The 15,382-nt window shown below is 36.5% G+C and overlaps 1 protein-coding gene across 21 annotated transcripts in view; it reads left to right on the forward strand.

Moving 5' to 3' along the window:
* mical3a (microtubule associated monooxygenase, calponin and LIM domain containing 3a) overlaps positions 1-15,382 on the forward strand; it is a 132,055-nt gene that overhangs the window by 112,752 nt on the left and 3,921 nt on the right. For 15 of the 21 annotated variants that reach the window (XM_079825458.1, XM_079825477.1, XM_079825472.1 and 12 more), the window contains 7 exons: positions 987-1,081; positions 1,183-1,392; positions 2,206-2,256; positions 3,459-3,566; positions 3,685-3,778; positions 5,908-5,958; positions 14,454-14,553. In XM_079825458.1, the coding sequence (XP_079681584.1) occupies positions 987-1,081; positions 1,183-1,392; positions 2,206-2,256; positions 3,459-3,566; positions 3,685-3,778; positions 5,908-5,958; positions 14,454-14,553 (709 nt within the window). Of the gene's footprint in view, positions 1-986; positions 1,082-1,182; positions 1,393-2,205; positions 2,257-3,458; positions 3,567-3,684; positions 3,779-5,907; positions 5,959-8,634; positions 9,979-14,453; positions 14,554-15,382 lie in introns of those variants that run through there. The other 6 variants (XM_079825475.1, XM_079825474.1, XM_079825459.1 and 3 more) reach the window with 6 other exon arrangements.

Genomic DNA, 15,382 nt, shown 5'->3' on the forward strand with positions numbered 1-15,382 from the left:
ATTTTGACTATCCTATCTATCCTAGCTCTATTCTACAATCTAGTATGAAACCTACATAGGCAGCTTCTTTCTAACTGTCATCGAAGCTCATAAGTGATCGATCTGGAACACTCAGCATGTTAGATTCACCTTGAAAGTGATTTCAATGAAGTTCACTGTTAGCATGTTGCTAAGATAACATGATAACTTTGTGGTACCTGTAATAAGCTTAAAAGTATATCGCACAAAATATTGGGTAAAATATAAAAAAATATTTTATGTTGAGTTATGGTTATCAATATATTTTGGTGTTGATTGAATGCCATATTTCTTTATACGTTTCTTTATATCAACATATTGACTTCTCTACCAATTTGGACAGTGCTTTCTTGGTTTGCATTCTCCACAAAGGATATATGTGATGCTACCATAGAATCCGTTCTAAAGACTTGATCGGATTGAAAACTGAAACTGGAAAGTTTTGTGCATGTGCAATGACATAGAAATGGCATAATGACATATGATGCACGGAACGAGCTAATGTTGTTGTTGAATATAATAAATGACTGTCATATCAATCTAAAATTCTCTTTCCACTGATCGTCTGTGAAGTGGTGCAGGCAACGTTGTCCCACAAGAGTTTGCTTCTGACTCTCATCTCCTTGTTTTGGGCACGGGACATTTTTTACTGCTTGATTAATATAAGCATCATGGCTAAACTTTGTGTGCTCGTCGTCTCCTAATTAGCACCCAAAATAGATAAATATTAAGTGCGACAAAAGCGGGGAAACTCTGTAAATTCGAGCGGTGTGCACATGTCAAAAGATGAAATCCGATTTGAAGCTTGTGAAATAAACGCGCACAGTCAGACGGCTCACTTAGGATCCTCATGGGTTATGTTAAAATCTTGCAGAATTTTGCTAGGTTTAGTTTAACTTTCTCGTTTTCTCAGTCTCTTTCAACTGGTGATTTTCTAATGCAAAGTTCTCTTTAATTTACTGATGTAGATTTACGTCTGAGGAGAAATCTCAGCTTTTCTGAGGACTCTGATCTCTCCTGTGACGATGTTCTGGAAAGATCCTCTCAGAAGTCCAAGGGAGATGTAAGTCTATAATATTTAAAGAGCTTCTTTTTTCTCATTTGAGTCAAATGTTTTCTTTCTGAAGCTTTTCGAGTTTTAATTGAATCTTTTACTGTTCTCAGCGCCATTTGGACCTGTTTGACTTGGTGTCAGATTTGACAAAAGAGACGATTAAAGATGAACAATCCAAAGATAAGGACAGGGCTATGGAAAAAGGAAGAGTTACAGGAAAGGGCAAGGAAAGGTCAAAAGAGAGGGAAAATGAAAGAAGAGTCAAAGAAAAGAGGGTGAAAATGAAGGATATGGAACAGGAGAAAGGAAAAGAGGAAGAGGTATTTCAGTGATGATGTATTGCACAACAGCTCGAAGCTATTGGGTTTCAGACATAACACGAATGCAACACTATGCCAAAAAAAAAACCAACAACCAGTAAATATATATTTTTAAAACATATAAAAATTATAATATTGTTCAGCATTGTGTTTCATTCGAAACCTGTAAGAAATCGAGCCGCCTTGTGCATTTGTTTGAGGGTGAATAGAGATAGGCTGGTGCTAGATGCTTAGAAGAACAAAGAGTCATAGTGTTCTCCAGAATTCATAGAATAAAAAGGCACTTTAGAGTGCAGTGTTCATCTGTCTAGTTGTGGATATGAAGCTGTGTTTTATGAGTTTGTCCAAATTATTATTATTCTTCATTATTTTCATTTAGAGTTATGTTTGGTTTAGTAGCTGATGTACTCTTATCCACTAGCAAGTCTTTTAGAATAATCTTGTAGTCCAAAAGGTCCAAAATTAACTTTTTGCCATACCTGCCAGTGTAAAAAGTTTTGGCCATAGGTAATATTTGGTTGTATAGTTGGTTAATGTGATTAATATTTTACACACCGTCTGTGTTGACACATGAGGTTGTAGAGAACAATTTTGGTTGGCAAATGTTAATTTTGGACCCCGAGTTATAATTGTGTTGCACAAAACACCATCACATTAATTTGTACTTGTGCACTCATCCCAATGTCCCTAAATGTTTAGTCTTGTGTTTGTGTTGACGTAGAATCCTGATTTGATTTAATTGTACATTAACCCATCTAATCGCATACATTTTGTTTTGTTTTGTTTTCCTTTTTTCCAATTTATTTGTCTAAGTCTGTTTATGTACCTCATGCATTGGCGTTCAAGAGATCGTATGCCACAAAGGTAGTGTGTTCATTCATTCCCATTGGTTACCTATTTTACGCATGTCGTATCACACCGTCATGCCTAACCCCTGTCTGTTATTGTTGGTCCGAAGATTGCTTTATTTTATTACTAACAGTTTTCTGCAGCATGGTGACGGCTAAAGCACCCCCTTTCTGCTGGAGGATTTAACTGCATCACATGACATTCTCAAAAGGCTTTCTGGCTGTTAACATGCATACCGTTTTCTATAATGGTTACCTCACTGGTTCACATGCAGCTCGTTTTTCTCATTTCATAGCTTTTACTAGACTTTCGTGAAGCAGCTCCAGAGTCAATGTTTTTTTTTCTGTCTCTGTCTATCATACGCTTTTGTTTATTGGCTCTTTGCAATTGTGATGAAATGCACAGACAACAAGAGCTTATGACATTAGTCACGGTACTGTACGGTTATCTATCTGTCTGTCGTTTACCGTTCTATCTATCTATCATTCTATCTACCATTTATCTTTCTTTCTATCTATCTATCTTTTTTTAAATTTGTCTACTCTCTATTTTATAATGTTAGTACTGTTATTAATCTTTTCTACCTATAATTTGTGCTTATTCCAAATATATTATATACTTAATATTAGGGGTGTAACAATATATCGTATATATCGTGCATATCGTGCATTGCATTGACAGCACCAAGTCCAAGCCTATTCATTTCCACCCCCAATGTAATACCAAATTTAGCATTTTAAATCGTCAGTAAATTATTTTGGTAAACCTTTTACCATATGTCTTTGAGAATCAGTAACGTGATATGAATTGAATTGTGACATGAGGGTACCGTTATACCCCTAAATAATATTCTTATTTAATTAACTGGATTTTCCAAAAATAGGCATTATAATATATATTTAAGCCATTTATTAATTTATTTGCAACAAATTCTACATTGTGATATACAGTATATTGAGGTATATACAGTACCATAAATGTGATAAAAAGTTACTTGAACTGTGATATAGAGGTGCTTTGGAATTGTACGTCAGAAGTATTTCAGTATGTTGTAGTAGTGGACTAGCTTTGACATTTCTGTTTTAGATGGCTGTAGTAATTTATTACACAAACCCCTGGCGTAGATGTCCATGAGATACCAGACAAGGATCCGTCTTCAACTGCCCCAGAAGCGGGTTACAGGAGCGCTCGTTCTGACTTTTAATTTCCTATTGCAGAAGACATATACGGAGGAGGAACTCAATGCCAAGCTGACAAGAAGAGTACAAAAAGCTGCACGGAGGCAGGCCAAGCAAGAGGAGCTCAAGAGACTCCACAGAGCCCAGGTGAAAGCATACTAATGACTTTTTTTAGATGAGTTTGTCAGAAAGTTGATTTTCAGCCATTATCATGCAGAATAATAGAGTGTGAACTCAACCAAGAAGCTGCTTTTGGATTCCTCAGATGATTCAGAGGCAGCTGGAGCAGGTGGAAGAGAAACAGAGGCAGTTAGAGGAGAGAGGTGTCGCGGTGGAAAAGGCGCTGCGAGGGGAAGCAGGTATTTCTCTCTTTGTCTCATTTTTTTTTAATCAAAATGATCCAGATGCACTGCTGAAGGGTTAAAGCCTCGGAACAGATCTTCATAACTCATGCTTTTCTATGAAGTTATTCTTTGACCTTTAGGTCAGAGTGCTGCTTGCTGTTGTTTCTAGCTTCAAGCTTCAAACTACAGTGCAGACTTAAAAGTAAAATGATGTTTATGCATCCTTTGGCTTATGATTAAAAGCTATTTCATTACCTTGGTTGAGTATTTGATGCATACTAATGTGATCCGCTTTTTTCATTTATACAAAACTTGCTAGAAGCTTGTATCTCATTACTAAATTTATTTCACTCCGTCAGCCTCAATGTCAGCCTCAAGATATAACATTAGCATCACATTCAGGATTCCCATGGATATGGAAAACCTGGAAATATCAGGGAATGTTGCAATTGTGATCTCCAGGCTTGAAATAGGCCATTACAATTAATAAAACCTTGAAAGTCATGAAAAAGTCATAGATATTTTTGTAGTGAATATAATTTTTCCCCCGTTATGCTCAGCTCTAAATTATTTATTCGCCAAAATTGCTTTTTTAACTCTCCAGCTGCAAGCATTTATTTATTTTTTGTCGTCTTGGACACCTTTTTACATGAAAAAAATAAAATTAAAATCTATTCATTCAAAGGATTTGTACCTGACATACAAATGGAAATCTGCCCCAGCCATCTCTATAAAATATTTTTTAAAAACCTTATTCACTTTAAATTAGTACGAACATGTCAAATAAAGAGATTGCAGAATTAATGTTTTGTCAGTCCCATGACCATTATTTTGTGTTTTCTGCATTGAATTGGACATGACAAGGGGCTATCAAAAACTACCCATTCGATAAGTGCTACAGTAACAGCTAAATTAATTGCTATAATCTTTTTCATTACTGGATTCAAAGATAATTGTTTCCTTTTGCAAAATGTGGGCAAATATTATTAATAAATTCAAATAGCCGTAGCTGTAACAAATACAATTGTATGAAATGTGTGATTTTGTGATTTTTTTCACAGTAGCGTAGTTATTGGCAGTAAAACAAAACATTTGATTTTGCAATTATTGTTTCCTCTCTCTCCTGCCCCTCTCCCCCCATCTTTTATGTCTAGTGTTTCTTAATCTCTTTTTATCCTTTACTCTCTCTAAGGGTTGTATAAAGGTTCTAGTGTTAGTCCAAAACAGCGTAAGAGACGCTCAGGTATCCATGGTGATAACTAGTAGGTGTTGTAGTCGTCCCAGCGTATCGTGCCATCCTCATGCCGAGCATCGTCTCTCCTCATGTGTCTCTCAACTGCATGCCCCTTCAGTCTGATCACGCCAAACATAGATTTGTGTACCGCCTCGCTGGGTGTGGTCCCCTATAAATGACGCAGGGTGTAACAGTATTATAGGCTATTTGAATCTATATCGTTCCATTTTGTCAATCTTAAAACACCTTTCTTGTAAGTTGTCTGCTAAATGTTTTATATTCATGCTCTGTTGTTCAGTGTAACTTATGTTCACAAGCCGTACAAATTATCTGTAGTATAAAGGGTTCAAATGTTTGAGAAACGTTTTTTTCTCTCATATACACATGACTTGGTTACTCTTTATTTTGATGGTCCACTTTAGACATTCCACAAACGAATAAGTAACTTTACAACTACATGCCAACTAGACTATTAGTAGACTGTTGGTAGACCGTTAGATTAGGGTTAGGTGTTGGGTTTGGGTTAGTAATAAGTTGACATGTAGTTGCAAAGTTGCTTATTGTAATTAGAATATCTTAAGTGGGCCATTGAAATGTAGTGTTACCGATGACTCTGACAGGAATTTAAAAACAAGCTGTTTTAGGTGCAAAAACATACTCTCACTCCAGAGTCCGTGCTGCCCTTGTGGCGGAACATCAAATCTATGTGCCCATCTACCATTAAAGGACATGCAATATAAATGCAATTAACTACATTTGTTTACATGCCAAATAACAAGTTGTGATAAATGTATATTCGGCACACTTTACTGCGTGAGCGCCTGTGTTTGTGTGCAACATATGCATGACTTGAAGCTACTGGCTGTGCCTGTGTGTGCAGTAACATGTTTCTAATATATCCTTATTGTAGACTATTGGGGAGAGTCTAATTACAGTGAGATCCTGGATTTGCATCTGGGCGGTATGTATTTCAAATCTGTTGCTTGAAATGGACTAACAACTGACGCCCTCTCTTTTTCCCCCTGTACTTACTGAAGCCTGTCTTCCCTTATTTACCCCCTTCTGCCTAAATTCTAAATTACATATCATTTATATATTTTATGAAATGTTTATGCTTTTATTTAGCATTTTGTATTTTTTTTCCCCTGTTTGTTTCGTTTTTATTTTAATAATGTATTTTATATATTTGTAGTATTACATTTTTAATATATACTTTTTAAATGTTAACGATTTTCATTTTTTAACTTTATTTAAATATATTAATAAATTGTACAAATATAAAATATATTTAATAATTTAATATATTCGTAAATTATTCATGTCTAAACCAAGCAAAATCTCTGATTTCTTAAAACAATTTTTGCCAAATTGCTCGCTCGCAAATGGCCCTGCCATTAAATTTGTTTTCAGTTTTGATCTTAGTTTGCAAACTAAAACTGTTCCACTAATATGTAGCAAAACAAATCCAAAATGCTTAAGCAAACAGATGTAGCTAGCTTGAAATCCTGATTAAGCCCCTCCCCTCTAGCCTTTTGTTGAGCCAGTTTCTGTCTGCTTTACTCGCCAGCATTTTAGCTTTCATATTTTCCTCCCATACCTGCTCAGTTGCATAAGGGGTCCCCGGACCCCGAGAGATCCCAGTGTTTGTACCTCATTGAGAATGATTCCATCATGTGTGGTGTGTCTTCACTGTATTCCCAAACCTTACATCTCACACTGTCGATCTATTGAGTGCTTGTTTGAATGAGTGTATCGTGTTGCGTTTCATTGATCATACTGTGAAGTTACAGGCAAGCCATGCCGAAATCACACACGCAGGCAGGAGATAGCGTGGTGATGGTGAATAAATAACCCATTGTTTTCAAAGGACATTGAGGCATTGTTTAACCAACTTAGGAATCTTTTTCAATGCAATAAGATGTTTGCCAAAAGTACTTGAAAGGTAACAAGGGCTATTTTAGGTGTTAGGTTATGGATCTTTACATATGCTAAGAGTATTTAGCAACAATCATTTAATTAGAAAACTAAGGTAAGTACAACATATCCACATTTTATAAATGTTCTGGTAAACTGGCTCAAGGAAAAAGCCTTTGAAATCCAAAAATGAGTCAAACTTGGTAAAGTTCATTAGGTTTCTGTTTTGGCATTTTAATGCTGCAACCCCATAATTGCTGCTTGTGTCTACATTTTTATTTTGTTTTATTAACAGCTGTACATAGATTAAGTGGCTAACATGTGAGCTGTGCATTTGGATTGATTGTTCTGTAAAAGTGAGTTTTTCTCATCACAATCTAGTTGGTGGCAGACCTGCAAACAGTTGGTGGATTTCTCGTAATCCTAGCTCAAATGACTGCGTTCTGAGGTCTTGGCTGGAAATCTTGGTTGTCATATCCAAAACAATACAGTTGTCCCCATTTTTGTAACCAATTAAAAAACTTCAGAAAGCTGTTTTGGATTTCTGTGTAACTTTGCATCAGTGTGCTTTTGTTTATGGCCTGGTTCCCGTGGGTCGTTCCCATGCATGTCTGCATAAGAATGCGAGCTTGTTGCTTTTCATGGGTAATTAGTTCCCCAATTCTTCCCATAACGGCAGAGGACGAGCCAACGATATGAGATGATGAGGTTTAAGAGGAGTGCTCGTTTCATGTTAGATGGAAACGCATCCTTTCAGTGAAAAACCCCCTTTAATGTCCATTTACACAAAGTGTTGATGAGGTCAGAATAGGATAGGAATGTAGAATAGGCAACTAAGGGGAAAAATATCTCCTCTGCCTTCACATAAGACAAGGTTGTATTAGTGCTGGTTAGTTTTAACCGCTTCAGAATGCAGAAAACGTCGCAGTCTGGCTTTCAAGGATTGCGCTGACAAACTCCTCTGTGATAGTCCCTTGTTGTGAACTACCCGACATCTGTCATCCAATTGTTTCAGCATTTTAAAAACCATTCTGTCACCCCAGCATGGCAGAGCACAACGAATTGTACAAGTATCTGCCTTTTAATTTGCTTCCATGCATCATTGGCGAAATCCTTTACTCTGGTGCCAATCATTCTTCTCAAGTTCATTTGACGCTATTTTTGTCTAGGTCTCTTTTTCCTCTTGTGGCTGGATTGACACCTGCCGTATAGATTGCTGATTTCCACATCAGACGTAGTGTGAGGATTGAGACATTTATTTTGCTCCCAGACTGAATGGAAACATCCCCTAAAATCCAAAATTTCTGTATGGATAGACCCCACTTTCAGGAGACCAACAGCTGCAATACTGTACCCCTTTGATGTAGCTCGTGCAGACATTAGGTTTGCTCTTAAGTCGCCACTTATTTGCCCTCGATAGTGCACAAAAGGAAAAGTTCAAAGAGAAGCGTGATATTTCACCTCTCTTTCTTGGTTCATTCATGTTTGCGCTCTGTCCTGTGCCATTTCCTCCCGCTATGTCGCATCACACTGCTGCTTTTAGTTTATCCCCAGAGTTCTTTCTCTTTTTGATTTCGCTCCTCACTTTTTTTCTCTTTCACATCTTTCTTTCTCTCCTCTTTCTCGATTTCACTCTTCTGGTCACCTCCACCACTCCCTTCCTCTCTCTCTCTCTCTCTCTCTCTCTCTCTCTCTCTCTCATTCCTTTCCTGTGTTGTGGAAGTTGAGCCCTATGTCGGGACCCCTCGCCGAAGAGCCCTGTACCTCTGCCCCTGCTGTGCCCCTAAAGGTAACGTAAACCCCGCCATGTTTGCCACCGGCCAGCTGTGTTTTCATAACAACATGGCCAGCGGCGTTACTTTGACAACCCTCTGGACCTGTGGAGTATTGCTTTTGCCCTCCAACTACAAAGTCTACTTCTCTCCTCTGCCCATGTGTGTCCAGGCTTAGTGGATTTCCCCCAGCAGATTGCGTCAATGCTTCTGATGTACAAATTTGTAACCGCAGTAGGGCTGGACGATATTTTTCAGCCTTTTACCAAATAGCCATAGTTGCCAAGTAGATTCAGAATATTGAAAGCAAGAAGTACAATTTTCATTTGATTTATATGCACCAACATAATTCTTTGTAATAAACAGAGGCCGGTTGCACCAGCTGTGCATACATTACAACTTAGCCTAGTTTTGACGTAAATGGGCACTGAGTTACAACTTGCGCACTACTAAATATTTTTGAGTTGCACTATTAAACTTAGTTAAAGCGCAACTCTGCTCATAAACTAGACATTTACGGAAGACTCCTCCGATCAGGATTAATGTTTGGGATAAAACAGCAGACTGACTGAACTGCATCAATAAGCTCTTGTTTTACCCGACAGACTTCAAGTCTTTAGACGTATATACGATAATGCTGATATTTACACTCACTTATATTTTAAGAATGAGAACATTATGTGAAAAGATTACTTAGTTAGAAGCTCTTCAATATGAACCTGCCTTAAACAATGTGCCGCTGTGTGCATCACTATGTTCATGTGAAATTAGTCATAATAAGTGTCATTTCTTAGATATATATTTTTTTGTTAGACCAGTATGTATTTATTGATCCTTATTAATTTCGTTTCAAAGACCGTTTCTGAATGTTTTTTACATATAAAATGCTTATTATATTATTCATGATAAAGTAGTGTTGGATTTAATAGAAACATATTTTTACCATTAGTTACGCGAGACATGGCATTTCAAAACAACTTCTGCTCTCGTATTTGAAGGCTGCTATTGGATCATTGAAGATAAACGTCATATGCATCTTTACAGAGAGCTTGCAACCTACTAGCTACATTCTGCCTTAAGATCAAATGGTGCAACCAACTTGGACTTTACTTTCCAATTTAAGAAGAACTTATGAACGACTGGTGCAACCCTACCCAGGAAGATTATGTATAAGCTAACCCAAATAAAGGGTTGAATCAGTATTTGAATCAGGCAATTTGAAAGAACTGGTTTAGGTGAATGAATCCAACTTTTTTGTTACCGAGGTTTAGATAGTATTAAAATTCTATATAAGCAAAAAAAAAACTTAATATGTGGTAAATGTTTGGAATATCGCCCAGCCCTCAGCAGTAGCAACAGAAGTTGAAGCTACATTTTGGTTTCCTTTAATATTCAATATACTTTTGTTTTATATACACCTTACTTTATACATTCTAAAGAGGATAAGCATATATTTTGGGGGAAACTGCTTTGCTGACTATAAGTGTGAATTTAAATAACAGCATGATTGTCATTTGCTCTTACCGAGTTCTAAAACTGTCAAATACGTGTCCCAAACGTACTGCTCCTTTACAGAGCTGCATCATGGTAATCCATAGACTATATTCACTGTGTGTTCATGTGTTTCCATAACACTGATGATTTGCTGTGAAGGATAGCATGTGTAAGGGGAACACAACAGGAAAGTGAGGTCTCCAAACTTAGTAGTTTTTTGTTTTGTTGTCTTTGTCATACCATTACACTCAAATTTAAAGTCAACATGAAATCTCAATTTTTCTTTTTATTTATTTATTCGTTTTTACAAACTTATTGTGAACATTATTCCAACGAAAAAAGGTTTGCCTTGCAGTGTTCCCACGGGGCATTAAAAAATCGTACATATTTGTATTACTTCTGCTAGGCAACAAAATTTAAGTCGCTTTGATTAAAAAATATATGGTTTTAGGCTGTGTAGCACAATTCTATGGTAGTTGCCTACATAGTTCACAACTTGACTGTTATGCATGTCTTTTTTTACATAGTACATCACAGTGTGCACTTCACCGAGAAATGAATCAGGGAGGGTGAGTCACTTGGGAGAAGAGAACGGGTAAATTTGAGCTAAAGGAGAGTGCAAATTTAACTCTCAATAGCTCGAAGCCAAGCAATTTATTCCACAAGACATTTAAATGAGGTACTATGGGAATAAACTAATTTAGATTTTTAGAATGCATCTTCTATCAGCCAGTTAAAATTTACCATATTGCATGTATGCTGCCTTAAAAAAGCATCTTGCATCTCTGATGTAAACGACCCCAACATTAATGAGAAGCATGAACGTCTCGTTCATTCACTCTCTGACAGTAGATGGCGCTTAAGGACAGCAGAAATGCAGCCGTAACCCTGTAAGCAAAGCAGACTGCGCTACTTTCTATTTCTGAACAGTAGACTATTTAAATGTTTCAAACAGCCATTCAGTCATTTGACATGTCATTTGATCAGGCACATCACATCCAGTGCATATTAGATTTGAACTTTTACTAAGCGCTGTTAGATGTTTTAAGATGTCATGCGTTTACCAATTTTTCTGAGTTGAGTACTGTTTAAATATTACAATATAATACAATGAATTTTGAGAATGGGTAATGTTCTATATTCGCCTACAGTATTCATTTTCATTTCTTCAGCAGCAGCTCTGCCTTGGTAGTCTTACATCAAAATGTATTAGCTTGCTATTTCTTTTTCGTATAACATGATCAAGGCCACTATGTAGGAGAAAATAATGTTTTTGGCTATGTTTGGCTAGTAATTAATTAATGAAAATAAAAATGACATCAGCTAATGCTTTAATAAAAACTTTTAAGAACGTAATAGTAGTAATTAGTGTTAGACCGATATATCGGCCGGCGATATATCGGGCCGATATTTCCGTGATATTTGCCGATATTTGATTTTTACTTGTATCGGCATCGGCCGATACAAGGCTGCTGCGTTTGCCGATATTTTTATCCCTGCATTATTTACAGACAGGCGTCCACAGGCAGCTCTCACCGTCTTCAAACTGTCTTGCTCTCCCTCCCTCGCGCATATTAATCAAAATCAATTGAGAATTGACATAATGGTAAAAGGTCGAAAGACTGAAGTTTCACGTAGAGCATTGGGAGATTTTTTTCCTGAATTACCGCTGTTGCTCTACAAGAGATTAAGTTAAGTGCACCTACACACTAAAAAATGCTGGGTTAAAGATAACCCAAGTTGGGTTGAAAATGGACTAACCCAGCAATTGGGTTGTTATAACCCATCGATTGGGTTGTTTTTACCCAGCAATTGGGTTGTTTTAAGCAAACATTTAACCCAACTGCTGGGTCAAAACAACCCAATTGCTAGGTTAGTCCATATTCAACCCAACTTGGGTTATTTTTAACCCAGCATTTTTTAGAGTGTAACCATTAAATGACTAGGTTGTAAATAGTTTTAAAATTAAGTATAGTACAGTCAGTGTACACTTTATTATGCTGCTTGCTTGTTGATACTGTGTGCAATAGTGTAAAAAAATGATTTATGCTTAAATATTTATTTTCAGAATTTATTTAAATTAAGAATTTTATTTAATTTATCTCCAAATATCGGCTCAAGAAAATTGGCAGCCCGTATCGGTCATCAGCTAAAAGGCTGATGAAAAAAAATCGGTATCGGCATCGGCACTAAAAAAATCCATATCGGTCGATCCCTAGTAGTAATAACGTAATTGTATAAATTCAATATAAAATACAAGTATTATTATTACTACTATGTACTTCTCAATAAATATTCTGTTTCAGCTTGGAACGTAAATATCATTGACGATATATAATTACAATGGTTGCGAATAAGATTTCATGTTGACTTTAAATAAAATACGAATGTTCAGCAACATTATGGTGTTTCTGTCGGTTTGTAATCTGGTGTGTGTGCCTGTGCCTGTGTTTAACAGTGCCGTTTTGGCACAACGTTAGCGTGGTTGTTCTACGACTGTTCTAATTGTGGTTCTTCTTTCTCTGTTCCTCTTGGGAAAGCATGGGGCTGAGTGTTGGGGGAGGCCACTCACAGTGCGTCCCACTGGATAAGTTTAGCCTCCCTGTCCTCTGTTGTCCCTGTCTCTCACTGGTTTTGTGTCTGAGGACCTCTACTTTGCCTCTGTGTGTTTAAAACAGTCAAGGCCAGCAACCGCGGGCGCAGCCATTCGATTTATGTGTGTACTGTCTTTTTTCCTTTTGTGTTGCAAGAGCCGCCTCTCCGTCAGCTAAGTACGTCATGCTGCATCCAGGTTTGCCATGTGATGGCTCATCTCAGTGCTTGGCTTCACTTGTGTGTTATTGTATGTGTGTGTGTAGGGATGGAAGACAGGGTTTTCATAAACATCTGGGACTGTATTAGCATGGGCTGACATGCACAGTTGTTCCCATATACAGTCGGTGAGAGTATTCTGCATTGATCATGGACTTCAGTGCATACCATGAGGCTTTTTTCAACCTCATGCAGTCTAACGTCTAACTGCAGTGCATGTGAAGAATATTGAGTCATGAGTCTGACCCAAGAGCACTTTTTAAAGGAATGTTCCAAGTTTAATACAAGCTCGGCAGCCTTTTGTTGCATAATGCCGATTACCACAGGAAATTATTTTGACTTTTTTTTTTTTCATAACATGCAAAAATTGTGATTGTGGTAAATTACAGTTGCAAAGCCATAAGTGTGATACTGGCCATTTTTGAGTAGAATGTATCCAGTATAATATATAATACATGATTTATATAGAGGAAAATCCAACTTCAGTCATAATATGTGTATGTGTGTGTATGTATATGTATATATATATATATATATATATATATATATATATATATATATTATATTAATTATATTAATTATATTCAGGATCTTTTCAGTAGTTGTAAACATGAAAATAACATTTATTAATAAATTATCATTTATTATCTTTACGGTCACTTTTGATAGATTTAAAGTGTCCTTGCTGAATAAATGTATTAATTTCTTTCTTTTTTTTAAATCCTTATATAACAAATCCCATATATAATTTAGATTATTTATGTTTATATATTATTTAGACAAATTAATAATTAGCATAATTCTTTAACAAAGATAGTTGCCTTTTTTTACTGTCAGATAATGTGAAATTTGAAAGAAGTCAAAATTATTTATTGTGGTAATCAACACTTTGCTACCAATGCTGTCAGTAGAGCTGAACTTTTATTAAAACTGGAGCATTTCTTTGATATGCCATATTTATTGCCATGATATTGGTCTAAAATTGAGTAACTTGCATAATTTTTGGAGGAAACCCTCCTTGGAGAAAGCTTACGGACCCACAAAGGTAAAGTTTAGATGAATTTAGATGTTCACTCTTTTTCACTTATACCTGTGACATTGCCTTGTATTATTGGGTAGCTTTCACACCTCAAAGAGATAGTCCTGAACAAAAATAAAAGGTTTTAAAGTTTGAGGCAATATCCACTGCCTTGAAAAAGACCAAATGCCTCAGAAGTCCAGTCTGATCAGCATTGATCATGACATGCTGTCCAATCAGAAGTCGCACCTCCACGCCATCCTCTGTGAACCACGGCAGGCTCGACCTCATCACGGTCTTCCACATTCCCACCCTATTCTTGCCCTGACAAAGACATACTGGCTTGGCTGTCATCGCATTTGCTGTGTGGGTGTCTGTGTCAGGTCTGTGTGTCAGTGGGTGGTTAACTGCCAGGTTCCTTATGCTTCTCCAATGTGCTTCTTGCAGGAATGGGTAAAAAGGACGATCCAAAGCTGATGCAGGAATGGTTTAAACTGGTCCAGGAGAAGAATGCCTTGGTGCGCTATGAATCGGAGCTGATGATATTGTGAGTAGACACTCAGATTAAGATTCACGGCTTGACAATAACTTTTTTACTCACCACTGTGGCTAGTGGTTTTCCAAAGTCACTCAACTAGCCACTCAACATTTTCACAGGCCAAAATGTGTTGTTGGCTTGCTATATGTTAATGACCGCTGTACACACCCAAATCAAGTCTACATGAAATGTAGAACATGACAGGTCATCAAATAGGCCTATTTAGCTCTTGCAAGGTTGTGTGTAAAGCGCCTTAATCTAGACAAAGAAACACTAACAGTTGCTTGTGTAAAAAAAAAAAAAAAGAAGAAGATTTTTGTGTAAATATAATTCATTCTCAAGCAAAAATAAAAAGCATATAAAATAAGCTGAAACTTTTGCACTTTCTTATGTTTCCCAGAACGTGTATATATGGAGACTAATTTTCCGATTATCCTATTCTCTAACAACAGCTGACTAGTGGAAAGAAATATTTTCTGAATATTTTCTAGAAGTGGCAATTACATTTTTAGGGTTGGGGTGTTTTGCACTTTTACATTAGCAATCATTTTATGAAAATCTATTTTTTAAAAGTAAAATATAATAGAGCTTATGTTTAAAATATATATTATATATTAAAATATTAGAACTTATGTTTTATTAAAACAATAAAAAATATATAAAAATAAAAACTTGCATGTTAATTTATGGAAATCGTATTTATTTATTATTTTCAAATAAAGGAGCAAAACGAGCATACTCGAGTGTATTGTCTGGGTTTTTATTCATTGTGCAAAAGGAGCAAATACCTATTTCTAAACAAGAGCAACTGATGATCTCTGACAGGTAAATTTGCTGT

This window comes from Gobio gobio (assembly GCF_949357685.1).
Source record: "Gobio gobio genome assembly, chromosome: 9".
Taxonomy (NCBI): Eukaryota; Metazoa; Chordata; class Actinopteri; order Cypriniformes; family Gobionidae; genus Gobio; species Gobio gobio.